Here is a 24,526-nt window from a genome sequence, read left to right as displayed (position 1 = left end):
AGAAGAATGGCCAACATATATTTTATATGCCAAAGTCAACTTCAGCTGATGTTCTTTCTAGCCATTTGATCTTTTATCTGCCAACTTCCACCCAGTTTCCCCACTAGTATCCATGCTTAATATTATTTTAGCCATTAAAAATGTGGTTTTCTACTTAGTTCAAGTTTTCTGTGTAACAGTTTATTCTTCCACTGCAATATACTGGAGAAATACAATACCATTTATGCAACAGAAGTGATATTCTACTGAATATATACTACTAACTCCTAATTACTAAATTTGGGTGGGGTTTTTTTTGACCATTTATATGTGTTTCAATAGGAAAACAAAGATTTTCCTTATTAGTTTTAGTCTAGAATGACACCATGAAAGGGTTATTTTCAATGAATAAAAACTAAACTGTGTACATCATTATTTTTAAGAGATCTTTGCTTTACTACATTGTTTGCATGACTACTACTAAAAAAAAAACAAACCCAAACAAACAAACAAAAAAACAACAAAAACCACTGGAAAGAGTGTTTTTGTGGCTATACTGCAGGAACTGATAAAATCCAAGGAAAGAGACCTCCTACATTGAGAATCTCTGACTGTAAATCTCACTAGTTTATGAGTGGAAAACATTCAAATAATTGTTTTCCTCAGCAGTACTAAGCACCTGTAGCTGCTGTGGACTGTAATTGGTGCTGAAAACACTCATAACATTTGGAATCTGTAACTCACTCATGGTCCTGGCATGTAGATGACAGACAACTCCAGCTGGTGCTCATCTGGGTTGAGGCAGCAGACTTTGCTGAATTTCAGGTTGTTTTGGTATGGACTGTACACTTTCCCATCTGTAAAAAAGAAACCAAAACCAGTGCTTGATAGCAGCTGTAGGGAAGAAGACTGCCAGTCTTTCCTCAGACTTCCCTGCACACCTGAAGTATTATTGTGCTACAAGCATGTTTACTACAAGCAAACTGAGATAAAGTGAGATTGCATGTTTTTTCATTACCTATATTCATATTTTGTTCTATTGGTTTTAACTTCGGTCATTTTATTTCCCATGGTCATAAGAAGTATCAGAGGATCTTGTGAGTTGTAGGTTGCCTGCAAGCCACTGTCTAGCATCTGCAGAGCCTGTGAGACCACAAAGAGAATGAAATACTACAATTGAAGACTAGACATTTCCACTAAGACTGCCTCCCTCCATGCACATAATGTTCAGTACAAAAGGAATCATGGGTGTTGTAGAATTCACACTGTCATGGCACTTAGTGTACTTAGGTAAAGATTCTGTAAGCCAAAATCTGAGCCTCTGTATAAAAGACTGCATATTGCAACTGGACATAGCTCAGTTTCCATCTACCTGAGGTTTCAGCACAGCTCCTGATGAATTTTAACACAGTCCTTCAAGCTGATGTTAGCTATGAGGTAGGTTCACCATCACCTAAATTAGCTGTAATTTCTGTATTGCTTTCCAGTGTGCATACAGCAACCTGGTTTGGCCATCATAAGAATATAGTTGCTTCAGTACTAGACAAATGACAGGAATCTGCAGTACTGCAGGTGTGGTGTGATGATCTCAGGGTGGGATACCTTGAAAGACTCCAGACACATTGTTGCTGGAGCATCTTGTAGTAGACTTCTTTTTCACCGGAAAGCTTTAATTGAAACAAAAAGGTTCTGTTGGAATGTGTGATTTGCAGCACAACTTTTTTGTCAGAAAGGATTTTTCACATTCAGGAGAAACAAGCTGACTGAGAGACCCAAAGAGAGAGGAGTGTGCATGCCTACCCTCACTGAACTGAGTCAGGCTGCCAAACTTTGGGCAGTGATGGCCTCCTGAGTGATGTGTCCGGCTGCAGGAATAGAGAAACAGCGCTGCTGCAACTGAACAAGCATGCCAGTGATTCGTCTACACTAGCACGTGCTTTTGGGCTTAAAGTGTTTGTTTGCATAAGTGGTATAAACTGGGCAGTTGCAAAACCTAGCACTGGGATGCTGGGTGCAGAGTAACACAATTACGCCCGGAAGGCGAGGGATGCTTCACCCGGTTTCTTGCAGTACTGCACAGCACGACGCACTTAGCCTTTCTGCGGCTCCGTACGGAGCTGAGCTGAAAGCCAGGGTCCCCATTGCCATGAAGAAATGCCTCAGCCACTCCAAGCGAGCTGTGTTTCCAGGACACGCCGGCGAAACCTTGTCTTGCTCGTTCCTGCCGCGCAGACAGGCACGTTTCGGGGAGATCGTTTTTGGTCAGGAATGTTTCTTTGGGGCCGTTTTCCAGGGCCTCCACGCCGCACGATCGCTGCCGACACTCACTGAGCCGGCGGAGGAGCGATGGCTGAGGGGGCCGAGGCAACCCCGCGCCTTCCGCCCGGGCACCGCTTACCTTACAGCGGGGCCCACCCCGAGCGCAGGGACGGGCTGGAGCCTTGCTGAGAAGCACCCCCCGCCCGCCGGCCCCTAGGCGGAGGCGGTGCCTCCGGGGGCGGCACCTCCCCACCCCGTCCCTCCGCCCGCCGCGGAGCGCTGCTGCCCCCTCCTCCCGGGCAGGGACCGGGGATATCCCGACCCCTCCCCGGCGGGCCGGTGGCGGCCCAATGGAGGTGGAGTTGTTGTGCGGGCTGCGGGCGGGCTGGGGGCGCCGCCGAGCCGCGGACGCCGCCGGCTGCCCGGGGACGCGCACACTTGGTGGGGAGCCGGAGGCAGAGGCGGGCGCAGGCGGCGGCGCCGGGGCCGGGACTCTGGCAGGCGGCGGCTGGGATGAGCCGGGGGGGTGGCTGTGGGGGCAGATAGCGTCCCGCGGGGAGGCAGCCGAGTGGGGCTCGGAGCGGCGGCGGGGTCCGCACGGCAGCGCCATGGCGGCTCAGTGCGACCCGCTGAGCGGGTACCTGCAGCAGCCGCTCTCCGACCCAGGCTCCAACAGCGAGCGCAGCACAGACTCGCCCATGCCCGGCTCCGAGGAGGACTCGGCCGGACCGCCGAGGCCCCTGCACAGCCCTGAGTGGGGCGAGGAGCGATTCCGGGTGGACAGGAAGAAACTGGAGGCCATGCTCCAAGGTGAGGGCGGGGAGAGGCGACTGCGGTCCCTGGGGGCGTGGGGCGGCGGCCCGGGAGGGGAGGGGGCCGCATCCCCAGCCCACCATTCCCAGTCTTCTCCGTCGCCGTCGGGCCGCGGGTCCCCCTGTCAGCCGGATGAAGCCTCCGGTGCCGCAAAGGGGATGGAGCCGGTGGTCGGCCGGGCGCTGGACGCGGCCGTGGGTCGGCGGGAGCCCTGCGGGTTGGTCCCAGGCTGCTGGACGCTGTCGTGGCCTCCCGGGCTGGGGCTTTGAGAGGCGCGGGGAAGGAGGAGGAGGAGGCGGCTCCTTGCTTCCCTCACTTCAGACCAGAGCCGAGCTTCGCGATCCGGGCGACGGGGGTACCCCCGGGTAACAGGATGTCGCTTGGGCTTGGGGCGGTCCCGGCATTGCGGGTGGTGCCGATGCCCAGCCCCGGCGGGGCTCGTTCCCCTCTGGCAGCCGGCGCGCTGCGAGGCTGAGGCTTTGAAGGTCTTTTGAAAATCCCTCTTTACGAATCTAATATCCCGCTCAGGCACGGTGGTTCAGGCTCTCGGCTTTCGAGGAACAGCCGAGGCCGCCGCGTAGCGGGAAGGGAGCCTGTGGAGCCGGGCGTCCCGGCTGGGGAAGCAGAACCGCTGCGGGAGAGCTGACAGCGCAGCCGCTGCCTTAGGACTTGTTCAGCCTTTGGCTCTGCTTGCTTTTTATTTTGTTTTGTTTTTTTTTTTTTTTTCTTTCCTTGAGACTACATATTTTGTACCAGTATGTTTTTAATTATCCATCGGTGGAAGTTACGTAGGCAACTTTTGACAAAATAGTGTAGGAGTAGCAATTGCTGGTTTTGATGCTAAAGAGCACCTAAATACATTTAACCCAGTTGAGGGTGTTGCTGAGTGAAGCAGTTCCCTGGGGTGTTACCTGCTGTCTGATCTGAAGAGCCCATGAGAATAGAGGTGAATTTCAGGTCAAATCTCAGGGCATGTTTGGATTAACAAGGAAGGATGGTCGTGGTTTTGAGAAGGTGCTCTTGCTTTTGGGACTCCTGTTCTGTAAACAGTTAGTGTTACACTTAAGAAGGCAACTCAAGTATTTATGTACATTTTCAACGCAAACCTTTTGCAAGTATTTCATTGTTGTTCATGTGGCATGTTACATGGAATGTGTTTCATTCACTTAGAGGAAACCGTAGGTAGTTGCTGCCTAAGCATCCCTTGTCAGAACACCTGCCTCCGGTGATGGGAGGCTGTGGGAATTGGTGGAGGAACAGAAGCCAGTGCGTTGGGCTGGTCACGGAAGAGCTGCGGTTTGACTTGGTGACTGCAATGATTGGAATTCTTTTAATTGAGATTCTCTCTCCTGGGGGCGAGTTAATCTTTAATGAGTTAATACTTTAGTGCTAGTAGAAAAATCTCATTATGTAATGCAGTAAAGAGAAAGGAATTCAAAGAAATAGAGGTCTCATAAGCAGCAGCAACTATTTGTAAGATGGGCTCATCAAAAGTGTCTTAAAACCAAACCCACATGGGTATTGAAAAGAAAAAGCACTTTTGTGTATGAAGTGGTAGGAAAAAGAGTCAAAAGTTAAAGCACTCCAAGAAGATTGAAAGTGGCCTTAACGTTTTCCTGTAGTAACAATATAAATTTCCATTATCTAATCCCACATATAGTCCTTACTTCTATTCCCTGAGCTGGTAAGCATGCAAGAGTAAACAGAAAGCTCCTAGCGGAATCCAAATACTGTACAGGTAGTGTCATCCAGTAGTAGCAAGTGTCAAAATATGGTGTTTTTTTAATTCTCTCCTTTTAATTTTTCTTTCTTACCCTCATGAGAGAAGTAAAAAGTATATGATTGATAGAGCACAATGAGTAAATGCAAATGAATGCTGCCTGCTTTTTGATGAGAGGTTGCTATATGTCCAGTCTAGAATACACATGCTTCAGGCCATGGTTTGCAGAGTTTTTGCATCAGATAGTTATCCAAATGTGTTGGACTTTGTAGTAAGAGATTTTGTGTAGAAAACATGAACGTTCTGACTTACTGGTAATAAAAAACTACTTATTAGGAAACACAAAGCAAACATAATAGTCCTTTCTGTCTGAAAACTGTGAACCATTTGTTAAACATTATTGCTTTCATTCAGTTTCCGTACTTTTCAAGTATTTGTCTCATCTTTTGGCTTCCCACAAGATAGGTTTTACTTACTTTTGTTTTGTTGTTGTTGTAGGAAAATACCTCAAGTACTGAGTAGCCATGCTGGGGTGTCACAGTGTTCTGAAGCCAGATCTGTAATGAGTACTCAGAAATTTGGAGTAAATTATACTGCTGTTAACAACCTAAAGTCAGTTTTATTTTTAACGTTTTCTGTGCTCTCCTTTTTCACCCTCACTTCATAGGGTTGTGTTTCCTATTGTTTCTAATACCAGATCCTTCACTGGGAGATCTGAAGATATGCAAAAATTGTGTTGGAAAAGAAAGATCTCTGTAGTTTAAGTGGTGACAACTAGATTATTAATTCCAAAAAGTTATTAGATTTTTTTTTCCTTTTTTTGAGCTGGCGTAAATGCAGCTTCTTGTTCATAATAGATACTTGAAGGCTCTTCTTTAGCTTTTACCAGCTGCTAGAGAGCATGTTTACTCTTGTGACTGTTACTTTTTAAATTATTTAAAAACTTAATATCTCTTCTAGTGTTCACTATAGCTTTCTTATATTATGAGAAAGTGGGAATCCATCATCTTTAAGACAACATCAGTTGTCTTAAAAGCCAAGTTTGAAACAGCATCTGTTTAAGAAACCTGTCAGGAAATGTTCTCATTCTTGCTCGGGGATGCCTTATTTTTTGGTTTTTTTTACTTCTTTTTTTTTTTTTCTAGTCAACATCTGTTGTTTACTGTACTAGTGATGAACTGGGGTAGGAAGAACATGAAGAAGCTCAGTTCTTCATATTCTTGTACAGAAGCTCAGTTCTGTAATTGTATTGTTGAATTTTATGTGTTTCACCATTGTTTTTCATCTTTCCTTCTCTTTATGTTTTGTAGATAGTTTTTTGAAGTACAGTACTGACTTCAGCAAGGCTCACCTGGGTATATCACAGTGTATAGCTCATGGGAGGACTGGGGTACCTTAGTGTTAAATGCGGAGCCCACAGCTGGAGTCAGTGCTGTAGCAAGACACTGGATAGCTCTTTGTCAAGAAAGTTGATGTGGCAAGTTAGTTACGAGTTGTAACTGAAGCAGAAACCAAATCTGAAACAAGATGTTAAAAAATCATTATAGCTTTGAAAGTGCTGCCGGTACTGCCCCCCCCCCCCCCAGTTTGAAATAATTGGTTCAGTATTTTTGGTGTTTCAAAGCTTGGTTCTGAATAGCCTTAAGAGAAATATGTTAAATGAAAGGTAGGGGGAGCTTCTCTGAGAGCTTTTCTTTTTGTGCTTCGAATATCAGAAAATGCAAAAGCTGCGGTAAAACCCTTGAACATGTGGCATGTAAGCAGTCTTATGCTGCATGTCTTCATCAGGTGTTTTTGTGAACAGATCTCTTTAGAATGATTTTTTTTTTTTCCTCCTCCTCAGGGGGCATATTTGAGTAAAATGGATCAGCTATTCTTTTCAGGTGATACTGCATAGTAGCTGTATTGATTATAGCTGCTCTGCACTAAATTCTTATGAATGCTTATGTGACTTAATACTGTGGAATGATTTACTTAATGCATATTTGAGTGCCTGTTACCATAGCAGCTGAGTATTATTACAAAAATGCAGAACACTAAACTTAGATTATGCTTTCTGGACAGCTTTTCTCAAAAAAAAACAAACAAACAAAAACCCAAACAAAAAACCTTCCACAACACAAAAAACAACAACAACAAACCCAAAACAAGCAAACATACCCAAACCCACCCCACCCCAAAACACCAGAGAAAACCCCCAACAAACAAGCCAACCAACAATAAAAAGAAGCAACAGCTTTTTCCATGGCATGTTTTATTCTTTGCTACAAAGTGTTAAGCTAGGCTTGCATTTCAAGTAACTTTTTCTATTTTATGTTCCTTAACAAACATTGGGGGTTTTGATGGGATGTATGTACAGCACATGATTAAATACTTTGTGACTTTATAATGCAGTATCCCATACTACTACTTTGGTAAAAAACCAAACCCACACTGTTTTTAAACGAGTCTAACTCTAGCAGTGGTGTGTGTGCCATATTATACATGGATCTTTCTTTTAAAAAAATAGCAGTGTGCCTGTTAAATTTTGTGTTTTTCTCTGTTCTGCTTTGTGGCTCTTTTTTTTTTTGTGTGTGTGTGGATATTTGTGTGGGGTTTTGTTTTGTGGTTGGTTTTTTTTATGCACCATCTTTCAGTTTGAGGACTCTGGGATAATTTTAATTATGGGACCTGAAACTTTATGGGTGGTGTGTTGGATTTGTTTTGTTTTCCCCCTCATGAGATAATTCAGCAGTTATTTGACTGTTGATAAACACATGAAGAAAAGCACAGCCCCACATGCTCAGGAAACACTGAAGAGTACTTGGCACCACAAGCACTCTGCTGTTCAGCTCGTCTTACAGAGCAGGTTGTGTTGATAGAGAGTGGGACTCTTGGAAAATAGCACTGTCCTGGGCTTGTTTAGTTCTGACTCATTAAGTGCTTTCCTACGTTGACTGGAGTAGGTTAGAAATATAGGACTCATGTGAATCTTTATCTATGGAATGTAGGCTTGGTTTCTAGAAGTAATGAAGGATCACTTATTAGTTTTCAGGTGGTGAGGATAAAAGTACTGTAACTCAAATTTAGTATTGAACAGTCAGTATAAACAGTTCATTTAAATACCTTTGTGCAGCTCTCCCTCCTGCTATTGCAGTGCTGGGTGAGTGCTCCCCTGCCCTGCTCCTGCAGTTTTGGTGCTCTTTGCCTGTTATGGGGAGTTAGAGAAACGCTCAACCAGTAATTTTTCACCAAAAGAAGTGTTACTTTTCTTAGAGGGGAAGTAACATAAACACTTGGATAACTTTTTGCACAATTTAGTCTAGGTGAAACTTACTTACTTTAAATTTACTGAAAATCAATTGTTAATTCCTTTGCCTAAAGCTCACCCTTGAGGTTGTTGCCCAGTCCTAAGACTGTACTTATGCAATGTCTAGTTCTCATGTTTGAATGATAATCAATTTAGTTTATTTGTTAATCCATCAGGTGAAACATGCTCTTTATAAACAAGTATATTTTCCCCACTTAATGCATAACTGTAGGGAAGTGTACTTAAAAATCTTTTCTTAGACTTCTCTACTAGTTTGTTTCATCCACAGAGGATAATAACTTGGTAAGTGTGGGGTAGATGGAGAGAAGAACAGTTGTATTTGAATGTACTAAAGAAGATGGAGATATTCTGGGAAACCTGGGCCTCTGCTGAGATTTTGCTACAAACAATGGTTTCATTAGAGGCTAGACCCTGAAGACATGAGTTAATAGATTTTTGAGTTAGCTGCTTAATAGGCAATTATAACTTAGAGTGGCCCTGACTGTGTTGGGTTTTGTGTGGGGATAGCAGGCTCCGTGATAAATTTATCTTACATTTTTATGTTTAAATGGCTAACCAGGAATTGCAATTTCTCTTCTGGATTTTTTTTTTTGGTATGTGATGGTGGCAGGAATCCATATAATAAAACTAAATGTACTGTGATTCCTCAAATAATTAGTGTAACTTTCTTGCAAATGAAGTTAAAAATACTTGGTGTGCTGTTGATTTTTACTCCTGTTTAAAGTTCCTGTGTCCCTGTTGGAGCTTTAAGACATGTGAAGTATGTCTGTTGACCAGTTTCTCACTGAAATATCTTTTCAAAGTCTATAGTTTATTAGGCCCCGAGCACGGTTTCTTTTCCTAGACAATACATTTTTCTTTTCTACTAAATTGTGAGATTTCTGTTGGTGTTTTTAGGTTTTATGTTTTTATTTTTGTTCATTACAGTTTATCAGCGTAACATGGACAAGGACATAGTTGTGGGGAAACTGGAATCTTTCTAATAGCATTTACATTTGGTGTTTAACTTGCATGTAGCAAAAAGAAAATAACATTCAAGTTCTTTGTCAGAGTTTCAAATCCCTAAAGTGCTGAATAGTCTATTTCTACAAAAATAAATATATGAAATGAATTTGTGTGACTTGTAGTTTAAAAATGTTCTTGCATTCCATTGTTAACAATTGTAATAATATTGCTTTCTCAAGTTTCAATAGATTTTAAGTAGTACAACGGACTATCATGGTTTGGCATGAGCTGCTAAGTTAAGTATTGCTGGCTTGCACATTCCTGTTGGTTATATTGTAATCTTTACCTCCATTGGAAAATATGTCCTATTTTGAGTACTTATTTCAGTCTCTTGGCTTTATGCCTGTCAAACAATGAAACATGCTATTTTTTGTTAATTTCAGACCTCTGTGTTGAAGAACTAATAGCTTTTTTAAACTTTTTTTTTTTTTACGGTAATATCCCGTACAGTGAAGCCTCAGTGGTGACTTTTGTAAACTTACACCAGAAAAACTAATATGACTACATATGAGTTGGAGTTCAGATAGCTTGTTAGTTTTATGTACTTTCTGTGGCTGAAGGAATGAGAACTCTGTTTAAGGATTTCTTCTTTAACATGCTACCTGTTAATCAGTGGTAGTTTTTAAACTAATTTTGACTTAAGCAACTAAAAATATTCCTTGCGCATATCTGCAACTTTTGTTCACTATCTGTTTCTGTTTATGACTAGGCTTTCTTGTCTGTGGTTCAGGTCAGTAATCCGTATGAATGTATTGCATTGGGCAGTGTAACTCTTCATGTTTTGGTGACTTTTATAGCTGATTTATGTAAAAGATGTCTACAGAGATATCCTCTTTACTGGTACAGGAATACATGATCAAAAAAAAGATAACTATTTCCTGTTAAAGGCTCATTGTTGTGAGAGAACACTCAGGAGGATGGCAACCCCCTGCCAGGTCACTGTATATGTGGCACTATTGGAGTAACTAATCCTCAGAGTAACTCTAATCTTCAGAAAGCACAGGGCTGTATACTTTCTGTTGTTATCTCTACCTCAAGGCCTTGTTGAACCTGGCATTGAACATTGCCAGGGATGAAGCATTCATAACTTCCTTGGGTAACCTGTTCAGTGCCTTATCACCCTCACAATAAAGAATTTCTTCCTTATATCCAATCAAATATATCCTGTTTATGTTTGAACCCATTAACCCTTGTCCCTTCACAACAGTCTCTGATGATGAGTCCCTCTCCAGGAAAAGATGGGTGTGATGGGTAAGGGGTTGTAAAGAAAGAGAACAGACATAACACTAGGTGTCTGAATCGGTAAGTCACTTGCCTAGTAGCATAACTATGTTTAATTTTTCTGCTGCAAGCCAAATTTCACACAGGGGTTGCTGAGCAGATAGCAGCATTGGTTTGTCCTAGCCATTGTCCTGGCTGTGTGGCTGTAGTGCAGTAGAAACCAGGGCATAGAAATCTGGAAGGCACATAATAACCATGTGCCTGCAGGACAGTTACAGGAGAGGCTCTCATACCTCTTTCTGGGAAATCCACATGAGTGGATACCTCCCTGAAACACCTAATGCAGGTGGGTGTCAGGCCGGTGGAACTGGAGGTCTGCATGTAGTTGCAGGGTTATTATCTCACTGAGGTTGGAGAGTTGTGAAGGGTTAGCTCTTGGGACGGGAGTCCTTCAGTGATTGGATTTAGGCTCTTTAGCATGAATAGGCTGGAACACTGAGGAGGATGTTTTGCCCTTTAATGTGAGAGAGCAGTGGGTTGCATGGAGCTCTGCCTTGGGGCAGACAATGAGCCAATTGAGATTGTATAGGTCAGAATTACTGGGTAGACCTATCTGGGTGGTACAGGTGTCTGCTACAGACCATCAGATTAGGAAGAAGTAGCAGATGAGGCCTTCACCCAACTGGAAGAAGCCTCATGTCTGCAAGCCTCAGTCCCCATGGGAGACTTTATCCACCCTGCTCTCTGCTGGAGGAACAGCACAGCAGGGCACAAGCAACGTATGAGGCTTCTGGGGTGCATTCGTGACAAGTTTCAAATATAGGTGATCAAGAAGATGACAGCAGGAGGTTGTCTGCTGTACTTGCAAACAAGGAAAATGTGGTCAGGGATATGAAGATGGAGGGCAGCCATTCAGAGGGACTTTGGTAGACTGGAAAACCAGGACAACAGGGAAGTCATTAGGTTCAATGAAGGAAACATGAAGTTCTGCACAAGGGAAGGAATTACTCTAGGTATCATCACAGGTTTGGGCCTGACAGGTTGGAGAACAACATCTCGGAAAAAGACCTGCAGGTCCTGATGCACAATGATCATGAGCAAGCCCACAGTGTGGTGTTGTGACAAAGAAGCCCAACAGCATTCTGGGCTGCATGAGAAAGTGTTGCCAGTAGGTTGAGGGTGGTCATCCTTGTGTGCTACTAGGCCTGGTGAAACACATCAGGATTGCTGTGTTCAGGCCTGGGTTCCCCAGTACAAGAGAGACATGGGCATACTGGAACAAGTCTAGCAATGACCAAAAAGCTATTGAGGGGCTGGAGCATCTGACACAGGAGAGGCTGAGACATCTAGGACTGCTTTGTTGTGATCTTGAGAAGACACAGGGAAGACCTTATTAATTTTGCTTATGTGTGTCAGGGTATATAAGCAGATGAAGCTGGACTCTTCCGTGCCAACGCATTGAGCACTGCTGCTTTGCTACCTTCAAACAGCTTTTAAAATGATCATCATACAAGGTTATAATTTATCTCTAGTTAGTTTGTGTGCTGCCCAGCTGCTTGAGCTTAAACTGAGACATCAGGGTTCACTTATAGGAGCTGCATAAAGTATCAGGAGATTCAGCGGCCAAGTGGTGGGAGCTGGTTGTAGGTTGCAGTGGCCTTGCTGTTGCAGGTGCTGTAGTTGATGGACTGCTATGGTTTACACTATGTTCTGAGGAGCTTTACGTTCTTACTTGGTGGAGTGTTAGTAAGTTGAGAAAACAGGACTTCCTAATGCCGCTTAGATTGGAGCACAGTCCTGATATCTCTATCACTTGTTTTTTGTTGTGTAAACCACAAAAGAACTTGTTGCTCAATGTCCCCTTTCTAGTAGTCTCTTCCGTGCAGGTGTGAATGAAAACAAACAGGAGATAACTTGTTCCCTAGGTTTCTTTTCTTTCAAGGGTGATGGGCTCTTAAAAAATGCTTGTAAACCAATCACTTTTCCTGAGAAAGGCAATAATAGATGTTGCATTTAAAAGACATGAGATCTTCAGTCATTCTGACTACCTCCCAAATGACCAACTGCCAACAGCTGTGTCTTTTGAGTTTGGCATCTTGAGATGGACAGTTTTATAAATGTTGTGGAATAAAGCTGCTATTTTTCATGCTTAGGGTTTTTGCTTTGTTTTTTTTACAGTTTCCCAGGTTGATATCGCCTAGATCTTTAAAATGCAGATTTTTACTCATTATATTAGAGGCTGAGAACTGTTGCAGCACACTGTGGTGACTTGAGGAGGTGACTTGACAGGGCATGTAAAATCTGTGGTCAGCTGGAGATTTTGAAGACAGTTAGCACCTGATAAGTGATACATGTGTATCTAGTTAAATGCTTTAGCTGTTGCACTGTCTATAGAGAGGTACAAATACGGCCTTGTAGAAATGTTGCTGGACTAGGAGCATTATCCTCCGTTGATCTGCCGTAAGACATCAATTAAATTGTTTTTCTTTCTCCAGTCTTGTCTCTTGAGCCTTTTTCTAGAGGTAGGCAGCTGATCAGTATGGTGCCATCCACAATGTGGTCTCAAATTCCCTGTTCCTAACCAGTTGCAGTAGTTGTATGGTGTGTAAGGGTTCCTTATGTAGAAGAGTTGATAAACTTGTCTAGAGAAGCTTGCTCTCAAATATTAATTAAAATAAATAGTGACTTCCCATTTCTCTTTTGTCTTTTTGCTTGTTGGGAGTACGTTTAAATGTGAGTGAAGCATGAGCCACCCATTTTCCATTTGCTGATCCTCTGTGCAGGCCAGGCTTGGGAGGCTTGGCAAAATCTTGGTTATGTTTTCTGCTAAAACTATGTGATATGCATCAGGTCTCTAAGAATCGTTTTTGATTTAAAATAAGCAGCAATCTTTATGCTTATATGGTTATTGTGAGGCTTGCAGTATGTAGATGCTGAAAAATTTCTTTGTAATCCTGTGTCTTTTATAGGTACTTTTTGCCTCTGTCCCACAGCAAAGTTTTTCTGATTTATTTATTTATTTATTTATCTGTGGGCCTGCTCAACATTTTATTTAAGAAGCTATGGGATGGTCAGTTTTTTAGGTCTTTCAGTCCTTCTCTAAAACTCTAACTTGCAAAGGTAATGATGTTTATTTGTAAGAGTTACAGTGCCACAGGATGTTTCTGCTCTAGATGCAATAACATTAGAGCTTTTGAAAGCAAAAAATATTAGTAAAAATGAATGCCAAGGAAATAAAATAACCAAAATGTCAATCCAGATCATTCAAATGAAATAGGTATATAATTTTAATATGGGTATATAAAAAAAGATCAGGCTGTTTTTATTTCCTGATTACTTGGTGCAAAGTATCTGTAAAAGCTAGATTCATTGCCCATACTAGCAATAAGATGACAAGCAGAACAGAACAAAAATGCTATTCTGCTGCTTGTAAAACAGGTCAGATCATGGCTTCATCTGATCAAAATTCATTCTTGGAAAGGAATTATATTTACTTGTAAGAAAAATTTGCAACATTTTTATAACGAAGTTCAGCTAAATGGTTTCTAGAATAACACATTTGGAAATATGCAGTAAGCCAAATAGATCTGGCCTGATAGAAACAATGATTATGGATAATTGGAGGTAGAAATTGGTGACACTAGTGATTTATCTTATTTTAAGAGAAAGTTGCATTTCAGTCCTTTTGAACATACGATATGTATTTTTTTTTTCTTAATAGGTGCATACACAATCAGTCTGTTTTATGATCTACCTGTATGCTATTAGTATCTTGCTATATAAAGCTTTAAAATTTTAAATTGTATTGATATTCCAAAGTTTCATGGTGAGGTTACTAGATATTCAAAAGTTTTAATAATATTGTCACAATTTCCTTTTCTGTTTACAAAATTCTTTTTGGTTCTAATCACAGGTGAGGATAATTTTTTCCATTTAAGCGAAGACTGGTTTTAGGAATCTATGTTGCCACTTTGAATTAGCAGTTTAAACTAACCTTTAAATTTGCTTTTTTGCTTATTGCCAATTACTTTGTGTGAATGGAGGGCTTTGATTTTTATCTATTTTTATTGGCTCTGTTCTGTTAAGACTATGCTTGCAGTAAATTAGTGGCAGTTGAGTATATGTGATTGGTATTTGAAGACTAAGCATCTTGAGAATATAAAAAATCAAGTCTGTGATTCCAAAATAAATATTAGGTCAATTAAGTGATGTGGTGAAGCATTTCTATGTTAAAGAGAACTTGAGCAGATTGAAGTCTTGGGAAGATAATTCCCCATGACCTTTATGGTGAGATAATTGAGCTGCTCAAGGAAATATAATCTGTGATTTGTTTTTTTTGAAGTATAATTAAACCAGAAGCTATGATGTAAGGTAGCTCCTGTGCAGAATATTACACTGCACCACTAAAAGCCATGATGAGTGAAAGGTTAATTGCTGATGAAAAAACATCTGTGTTAAAAATGATCTTTCTCCATAATACATATGCTTAAACGATGGATGTTTGTATGTAACTCAAATGAAGGATGCATATGCATGTCACCCTTACTGTCATGTGGCAATACTTTGTTTGATCATGATCTGCTTCAGAGCTTGTAAGACTTGGTCTTGCTCTTTCCAAATTTGTAAGTGCATCCATGGGTGAGAAGTGCTATAGAATGGTGAAATATTAAATGGCCTTTGCTTATATGCAATTAGAGCAGTTAAAATAGCATTGATTTAAAGAGTCTGGATATGGAATATATGGGTTTCTTTTTTTTTTTTTTAATACTAATTTATATAGTGGAAAAGAATCCTGGTACTTTTTTTTTTTTTAATAAAACAAACATAAGTGCTGTCTTTCCTTAGTAATTTTACTTCTGGAGTGTGTGTAAAATAGTGGATAAGAGAGAATCTGTTTCTAATCTATTCCATGCGCAGAAACAGTGAATAAATTTGATCAAATCTTTAGTCCTTTATAAGCAATTCCTTTTTGAAATGCGAATGTATGCTGCAGAATTTTCTTTCCTCTCTCTGTGTGGAAGACATTACTGTCATGAGAGTCCAGAATACATGGATTGTCAATATGTGTGAAATTCTTTAATGCGCTAAACAATTGAACATGTAAGGATGTTTTCTGGGTTGCTTAGCAGCAGTCAGGTTTTTTACTTTAAGTGGTCTTCAGTGACATCTTTAGATTGGCAGTGACATCAGAGATTTGGCAGAAATAAAAAAAAAATCATTCCAGTGTTTGAAACATGAGAATTGCTTAAGCCATGAAAAAAATAGGGTTGGGTTATGGTAAAGTTGGTTGTTGTTTTTTTTCATATTCAAAGATTTACAGAGTGAATGCAAGAAGAGTCTTCTGCTGGATGTCAAGTGTAGCTTTAGGTGACTTACCCCCTGAAAGGTGCAAACTTAGATTACAGATCAATTGTGTCTGACTTTGGTTTGGTTTTGTTTTCTTTGTTTTGTTTGCGTTTGTTTGTTTGTTTGTTTGTTTTTTACTTGGTATATATCTAGTTGGAAGTATATTTTCAGTACTTATATGTAGATCTGAGTATTGCAGTGTTTTAAGAATAGAATTCAAACCAACTAAAATGTAAAATATCAAATACACCTTTTTTCATTTCCTGTATAGGATATCAAATGCATATTTACAAGAATCTTTTAATCGAGTGGGTCTCCTGTATCACTGCAGAGCTTGTGTTGGCACTGCCTTCCACTGTGGCTTGAATAGCCAGCAAAGTTTGAGACTGGTTTAAATATGTGTTAAAAGGTTACGCTCTGTCAGCTTTGTGCTGCAGCTCCCTGCTGGCTTAGGATGCTTTTGGTGTGTCTCTTCCCTGCCACCTTCTTTTCTGCATTGCTCAAGTTAAAAGCATATTTATCATCTAAGTGGAGCAGTGGCTTGGGTATACTACTGGACCAGGTAAGGTGTGGGAGAAGCAAGTGGCTGAGCTAAAGGAAAGATTTACATCGCTGCCTGTGCAGGTTAGCCAGACCAGAGTTTTAGTAGAAGTGTGTGAAGGCCAAGTTTTTGAGACGGACAAGAAATACTTTTAAAGTGGGAAATCTTGGGACCCAAGAGGCAAATGGAGATGTGACTAAGGATTATAGAAGTTCAGTAGCTTTGGGCAGGCACAGGGAAGATCTTCCCCATATGTTGCATGGTGGCCAGATGTGCTATTACGAGAGGAGCTGCTCTTGGCACTTCTGGTCAGCTGCTCTTCCGCTCTGTTTCTGTTCGTACTGTTTTATGAGAGGAGAGGAGGAGAAACCACTCAACAGCTCTGTTCTGCCTCCTTCTAGCTGTGTGATGAATACAGATCAGTTGGAGCACTGGCATTTTTGCAGCTGGTACACAGACTTGGCAGCTGTTGCTGCCTAGTATGAGTGAGAGTAGATGAAGGGCAGATATGAGAAGCTGGGAACCCACAGGTGTTGGATAAGCATTCAACTTTCTTCCCTCCTCTCCTAACCTGCCATTTCAGAGGGAGTAGAGCTTTGGTGAACTCATTTTAGTGTAGACTTCAGTGTAAATACTTTCCTACTTAGCTGCCCAGGCTTGCCTTCTTCCCATGTCGTGTGTTGAGTAGAGGGACCTAGTGTGTATGTTGTAAGAGTTACTCCAATTGATCAGATCTGCTTTACTGGAACGGAGGCAGTGGCAAGGCAGTTGGGATTAATGCATTTCCTATTTGCAGCAGTAAAGCAGATTCAGATATTTCAGTGCATATTGACTTCCATGTTAAAGACTTAAGCTGGAGGCCCATGATGTAGAACTGCCAGATGCGCTCCAGTTGTCACGGGTTTGCACCATTCTACTCTAAAGAGAAGAGCAGCAACTATTAAATATTTGTAATCTTCTAGATAATGGTAGAAAATTTAAGATTATAGCTTCGAGTACAGCCAAGTATTCAGTTGTAAGATATCAGTATTATGCTGTTTACTCATCTTCTTAATATCTCATAAATTATTGAAAATAATGTAGACAATAGAGGTATTTTTAAGGTAGATCAAATCTACCTACTAGTGTGATGGCAGTGGTAAACTTAGAGCTTCTTATTTTGAAACACTTTAAAGTCCTTAGTATTTAGCATTGTGTTGTAGTCTATCCTTTCTTACATCATTCTAATAATTGAAGGAATAATATTATTCATAACAATGTATCAATTTTATATCCTGCAAAGGAGTTTAGCATAAGCAAAAGTTAAAATATTATACTCTCTTCTTATTATAGAATAGAGAACTCTTTCATTGTGATCTCTTGTAATTACCAAGTGATGTAGTCTTCTCAAACTGCTCTTGGGCTCTATCTCTTGTTCAGGTTCAGAAGTAATGGATAAATAAAAGAAACTGCAGAGGCAGTTTATCATTTAATTAGTCCTTGAGTTAACTTTACTGAATTTAAAGGAATAGTATTCCAATGTTTTTGAGGGCAGAAGAAATGAAGAGGCTGTTTCAGGAGGAAGACACCTTTTTACCCAAGTAACATAATTTTTAATTCAGTTGTTTAATGTGCTCTAATAACTCTTGTACTTTCTTTTGGTAATGGCAGTTACTGCCCCACAAGGACCACGCGTTCAAACCAGGATGTGACCAGCTTCTCTTGCACAAATACCGGCTGGTTTGTGACTTTCTGGCAGGATCTAGTCAATTACTGCAAAGTAGGGATTGGCAGGTGACTGAGCATCCAGACCAATTAAGGATTGGTGCTTGAGCTACCTCCCTGATGCTATTTCTTCAGCAATGTAAGAATAGTTTTACTTTCTGGCGAAACCTCTCTAATCTGACCAAGTGGGCTCATGCAGGCACAGTTAGAGCTGGTAAAGGCTTCACTGTGACAGCTTAGGCAATAGAAGCCAATTTGTTTTCTAAAACAACATGCTTCTTCTGACACCTTAAATTTGATGATGATTATGTTTCAGCAAGTTAGAGAAGTTTTGTATCTATTTCTGCAGTTTGGCTTTCTCAAGGTTGTAGGTTCACAGTAGCCAAGTTGTCTCATGATTTCAGGGTAACAACATCCAGAAGTGAAAAGTATTTTATCGTTAAAGCCAGCTGAGCTGTAACAGGAACCCTGAATTCAACCAAAAATCAAAATAAAAGGAAAAGAATGCAAACAGGAGATAGTGTCTTTTTGGCAGTCTTAATAATTACTTATGAACTCTAGAAATGAAGTAGACCATCCAAAGGTTCACCTCTATTAATTCTGTCTTATCATTATTATTAAACATGGACATTCAGAATTTTGTGAGCTTCTTTGACTTCTATTTATTCTGGTTCCTGCAGTGTTGTTTCTTCTATGTCAGGACAGCTTTGGGAGCTTTGCTGTGTATATGGAAAAATAATAATTTATAAGCATGACTTGTCCTTGCAGAGCAATCTACTAGTACCTATACAGCTTTATTGCTCCTAATTCTACGTACTGCCTCATTGTTTTTAGTGATGTGCAAAAAAAATCAAACTGGTTTAAAGGGACAGCTGAAATGGTTGAAGTAGTACTGGTAAAAACAGCATGAAGAAAGAAGTGTAAAAGCGCAAATTAAGTAATAATTGCTTACGCAATAGAAAACACAGTACTGTCATCTTTATCTGAAGAACAGGTTCTAGAAAATTATTTTTCTCAGGTAATGGAACTGAATGAAGATTGGAGCTGTGTCTAATGTGTCGTACTTGTGCTATTGCATGCAGTTGATGGCTACACTTCTGTAATATTGTGATCTCAAGAATAAGTACTGATGGTGTTGAGTTTTGCATGTGGTCAAATAAATGTGCATATTGTTTTCTAATGTTTTTGTTAGAATACCTGAATTTCAGTTTTAGGAGATTATATTCTGAATATTGGGTTTGTTTTTCAGTACGTTTGTGGGTATGGAGTCTAACTAAGACACTGGGTAGTTCCTGTGAATTCCTATGAATTAATTGCAACTCCAAGAAGACCCAGTTAAAAAAGTCAATAGTAGAAGGTTCTGCTTGATACTTATTATGTGTGGATAGGGCTGTGTGTGCCATTTTTCTGGAGCAGCCATAATGTAGTTGTGTGCTTTTTACTCTTAAGTGGGCACTCTTCCACTTTAGGGATAATTTTTCTTAATTTAAAATGCTCATTTTCTTTGTCTGCAATGTGACAGCAGAGCTCAGCATCCGCTCTGCTGCTAGTTTTCTGCAGTGACATGTCAGTTATCCTTTATCGATGCCTTTGATGTAAGATTACTGAATGAGGGCTTCTTTAAGATTTCAAGAGCTAGTTTTTATGCAAATACCTCATTTCTGGAAGTGAAGTTTCTACTGTAGTACATTTGCAAGAAAGTTCTGCTAGTATAACCTACAGTCTTATTAACCCTCCTCTTCAAGTTAAGCATTCTGCAGCCTTGAGATGCTGTTTACTCTGCTTAAAGAATCATGAAACATCACTTTTCGAGCATTCAGTGGAGGAACTGGACCAGCAAGTCCTCACTTTCCCTTTCTGCTTAGTTTTAAAGCTAATCCATTTTAACTGCATGAGGAATGTACTTTTCCAGTTAGCTGTTTTGCACTGCATGAAGCTGCAGTTAACGTTGTGGAACATCTTAAAGCCTATATTATTGTAATGGAAGAGGAATGTTAGGAATCTTTTGTGGACAATTTACTTTCTTTTTTTTTTTTTTACCACAGAGCTTTCTGCATCCTTGCTTTGGATGGTGAAGAACAAAGATTGCAATTGGTTGTTTAATTTTTCTGTTCCTTAGTAGTTGCCATTTTCTGATGTGAGGGCTCCATGTTCTCCTTCCTGTCTTAGTTAAAAAAAAACAAAACCAAAACCTCAACAAAACTGTAGGATAGTTGTCCTTAAATTTCCCTTTTTCAGGTAGTGGTACACCCCTGTTTTTGTGTGTCCTGTCCCATCCTCTCCATGACTTGGTGTCATTATTCAGCATTGTTCTAAACTTTGCGTAGTTCTTGGAAACCTTTGAGAATACAGACCTGGCTTTCTCTATCCTCTGAGTTTTCTCTGTCTCTGAGTAGCTGTGTGTGAATAAGAAGTCTGGAATAGAGGGGAAGAGTTTAATGGCTTGAGGAGAACACATAATTTAAGAGGGTGGTCAGTTGAGGGTTTGGTTTTTTTTTTGTTTCTTTGTGCTTTTTTCTGTGTGTTTTTTTGGGTTGTATTTTTTTGTTTGTGTTATTTATTTATTTATGTATTTTAATTAATTTATAAGAGGAAGGTGCATTAGGGGGTAAAGTTAAGTGGCAGAACTTGCCAGAAGTGTAAATCTCACCCAACATAGAATCATAGGATGGTTTGGTTGGAAGGGACTTTTAAGATCACTTAGTTCCGACCCCCTTGGCTCAGGCAGGGACACCTCCCATTAGACCAGGTTGCTAAAAGCCTTGTTCAACCTGGCCTTGAATGCTTTCAGGAACAGGGCAAGCATAACTTCTTTGGGGGACCTGTTCCATTGCTTCATTGTCCTCATAGTAAAGGATTTCTTCCTTATATGTAGTCTAAATCTACCCTCTTTCAATTTAAAACCATTATACCTTGTCCTATCACTACATGCGCTTGTAGAAAGTCTCTCTCTAGATTACTTTAGGCCCCCTTAAGTTATTGGAAAGATGCTTTAAGGTCTTCCTCGAGCCTTCTTGCCAGGCTGAAAAAGCACAACTCTTTCTTCATTGGGGAGGCACTCCAGACCTCTGATCATCTCTGTGGCTCTCCTCTGCACTTGCTCCGACAGGTCCATGTCCTTCTTGTGTTGGGGGCCCCAAAGGTGGATGCAGTACTCCAGGTGGGCTCTCATAAAAGGAGAGGAGGAGAATCACTTCCCTTGACCTGGAGCTGGCCATGCTCCTTTTTGCATCAAAGATGTGAGGCTTCTTTTATGAGTGCTCCAGCAAGCCTGGAGGAAGTAATAGAGGACCTTAAAAATTTCAGATTTTTCTGATTGTGATACTTCCCTGTATGCATTGCAACTTGGTGTTGAAAAATCATGTATATGGTGTCTGGGAATGCTGACTTTGAGTTACTTTTCCCCTCTCTCAAGTGGACTCTATTTCCTTAGGAAGGTCCTTGGAAAGACCCTTGCCTGTTTGAAACAAAACTGTTTCACTCATTCATACTGTGTTCTTGTTTTCCCACATGTCAACTACAGATAGGATTATTGTGAATTAAAAGTAAGTAATTTTTATAACTGAATTGAAAATAGTTTCTATGTATATACTCACATTGTACAAATCAAACACAATTAGGTACTTATCAAGAGCAAACATGGCTCCATAAATGAGTCCTTTTTCTCATACTACATACCTTTATCATTCTTAGGAAGCACATCTCTTTTGGTGTTCCCTAATTATGGCTGATTGCTGTGCTACTTTTTTAAAGGCTTTTTGGATAGTTTTCTTTTGCCAAGCTTACTTGATGTTGATAGTTTAGGTTAGTTATGTCTTGACCTATTTCAAAATGACTTTATCTATATTTCTGCGCCTGTTAAATAGAAGCATGCTTTCCTGTAGTCGGTGGTCTAACATCTGCTGCGATAGCAATCTAATATTTACATGTTCTTGGATAATACTTTATTAGTATTTGTTATGCAAGAAATACTAGTAAAGTATTTTATTTGCTATCAAGTCCTCAGAGTGACATTATGCTCCTTGATTATAAAACATATCTTAAAAAAAATAAGGCTTTTGTACTTTGTCAGCTTAGCTTCAACAGTTGGATCTGGAAGTGTGTGTGTGTGTGTGTGTGTGTGTGTGTTAATTATTTCAGTTAATTATGACTACTCCAAAGAACACAAATTGCAGGTATTAGGACAAATAAGGTTTCAAAGGAAACTTGATTTTCTTATGGGTTCACTGACATTCTTTCCAGACTAGTGGTATTTCCATTTCACTAAGAAAGCGAGTGTTTTGGCAAAAGCTTTATGCAGGCATGAAACACCTGGACAATATTTATTAAAACTGAAATGTTTTGCAAATACAACATATTGACAGATATTTTGCAATGTTTAGTACACAGGGCTTTATACTGATAGGTGGCAATGTCATTCTGTGTTTAGTGGTAAAGAATTAGGGGTTTTGTATTTGTCATCCTCTTAAAATCTACTCAAATTTGAAAGAGCTGTAAGCCTTATCAGTTATATAGTGTATTGCACATAATTGCACTGTCTTTGAGTATTTTTTTTTTTTGAGGAGTAGAGTGGTATGCCACTTGAGAAAAGAGGCACTTACAACAGGACTTGGCACTAATTTTTCTTCTTTAATACTGGATATGCATACAAAAGTAAATGTAAATATAGACTTTAAGGGCACAGTTTATGCTGGTAAATGCCATGCTGGGATATGCTAAATGCTTGGTGTGATGTTTGCCATCCTTTTCTCATTAACTGTGAAATATGCCTTGTGCTGACCAGCACATACTAAAAAAATGGGGATTTGAAATACTTCACCTTCAGTGTCACTTCTGAATGTGTATTATGATATATTTAAACTTTGTACTATAGATTACATTTTGATTAACTTTTCTCCTATGTGCAAGTTATTTAATTAGTCTAAATACTGAAAAAGAGTTCATAACTGACATAACACAGAAGAAAAAACGTATCTGAAGTCTTACTGAAAGGAGCTGGGTTGAGTACTGCTGAGCAGAAATGGTAAGAATGTATTCCTGAAAACAGCATTGCATTAAGGCAGCTGCACTAACATCTTGCTACTTAATCCTGGTTTTGTTTGCAAAAATACACTTATTTTTTTTGAGCTAAATCTCCCACACAGGAACTGGAGGCAGAAGTAGGCCAAATATTAGTTCCTTACTCTATCATTTGTTTTTCTAGATTTTGGCAGAAATCACACATTCTTTGTTTTAATTTTTCACTTTCCCACACTTGACATTTTATATCTTTTAAGGTTACAAGTTTCTTTTCAGTTTATTTAGCATAAATTTAAGGGGTTTTGCTGTTGTATCATTTCTTCTAAGCAGGACCTCCTTGAGTCTTAAAAGTGGAAAAGAGGAGCTTGTAATTTCAGAAACACTCAAGGTTACTAGATAAATCGGTTGCATAACTTAGAATTACAGTTGTCTAACCATGAAACAATGCTTTCTTGTTTACTTGTGGTCATTAATTTAGCTTAAGAATTTCCTGCACTGTATCACAAGGTTGTGTAGATGGAGTTTTGTAGAATTTCTCAGGCTTATATTTAATTCTTGTAAACAACAGTTTTAGAAACAGCTTTGTGTCCATAAAAATACAAATTAGCTAGCAGGGGGCTAGATACTTGGTTTTGAGCTCATGCACTGTAAGTAATGATTTGCTTGTGTGCAAAAAGGAGAGGAGTCTTATGATTTGAGTAACATATTTTGGGCCTGTTTGTGTAGGCAGCATTAACTTCAAAACAACTCTCTGCTTCCTGACTATTTCTTAAAAGCCTCACTTTGGTTAATAAAGGTCAAATAAAAGGTTCACCAATCCACAAAGGCTGGCTTTTGCATCTTGTTATGCATACTTATAAGTCATGTTTATTTGCAGTTAGTCTGATACCTATAGCAGCTTTGCAATATTCACTTTGATTCCTCAGGCCTAGTAGAGACTTCGGTCCTCTGCAGGATTTCTTCCTAAACACTGAAAAGTGCAAATGAAGATATTTTTTTTTTTATTAATATGTTTTTTCCACATCTTGCAAATGTGGCAGTTCAAAGGTGTTGCCAGGACTTTGCAGTCTCGGGAGCATTTCAGCTATCCTGTGACAGGATCTTGCCTTCATTTAGGAGGTGGAAATCACAAGGAGTCTAATGGTTAGTAGATTTGGCTTTCTAAAGACCCATCTCTTCAGAGGGTTTGGATAAGCTTGGTATTTCTGTACATCTCCCATGTAGCCGCAATAAATGGTTTGTAAAACAAGAAAACTTGATTTAAGTGCGTTTGTCTATATGAAAGTGTGGCCCAAAATACCTGGGGAGGTTTCACAGTTGGGCTATGAAGCTGGTGATAATTTTTATTCCTGTAACATGTTCATATATTTCTATTTGCTCAAGTACTTCAAGTTTTGCATCCTTGACTAATTTTTGTCATCTTGAGATCAGCTGAAATTTGTGAGCAGTCCCTATGTTAAGATGGCTGACAGCCTAGATCTATGAATTAAGAAGAATAATGCATTTAAAACTTCTCATCAGCTTTCCACCACCTATATGTAGTCTGTGTGATACATGCATCCAGCATGTCTGCATTTAACTTCAAAGTGAGCTTCAGGATCTTTCTGTG

The 24,526-nt window shown here is 40.0% G+C and overlaps 1 protein-coding gene across 1 annotated transcript in view; it reads left to right on the top strand.

The window, feature by feature from the left end:
* The first annotated feature begins 2,590 nt into the window (after nt 1–2,590).
* Nucleotides 2,591–24,526, top strand: part of BICC1 (BicC family RNA binding protein 1) — a 115,204-nt gene continuing 93,268 nt past the window's right edge. The window contains exon 1 of the mRNA XM_062634040.1: nt 2,591–3,048. Coding sequence (XP_062490024.1) covers nt 2,847–3,048 — 202 coding nt within the window. The 5' untranslated portion in view covers nt 2,591–2,846. The remainder of the gene's footprint in view (nt 3,049–24,526) is intronic.

The sequence above is a fragment of the Pezoporus occidentalis genome, unplaced genomic scaffold (assembly GCF_034315485.1).
Source record: "Pezoporus occidentalis ecotype Australia unplaced genomic scaffold, CSIRO_AGI_Poc_V1 ctg41, whole genome shotgun sequence".
Taxonomy (NCBI): Eukaryota; Metazoa; Chordata; class Aves; order Psittaciformes; family Psittacidae; genus Pezoporus; species Pezoporus occidentalis.
The sequence above is the reverse complement of the archived record's forward strand: the minus strand, read 5'-3'. Positions and strand labels throughout refer to the sequence as shown.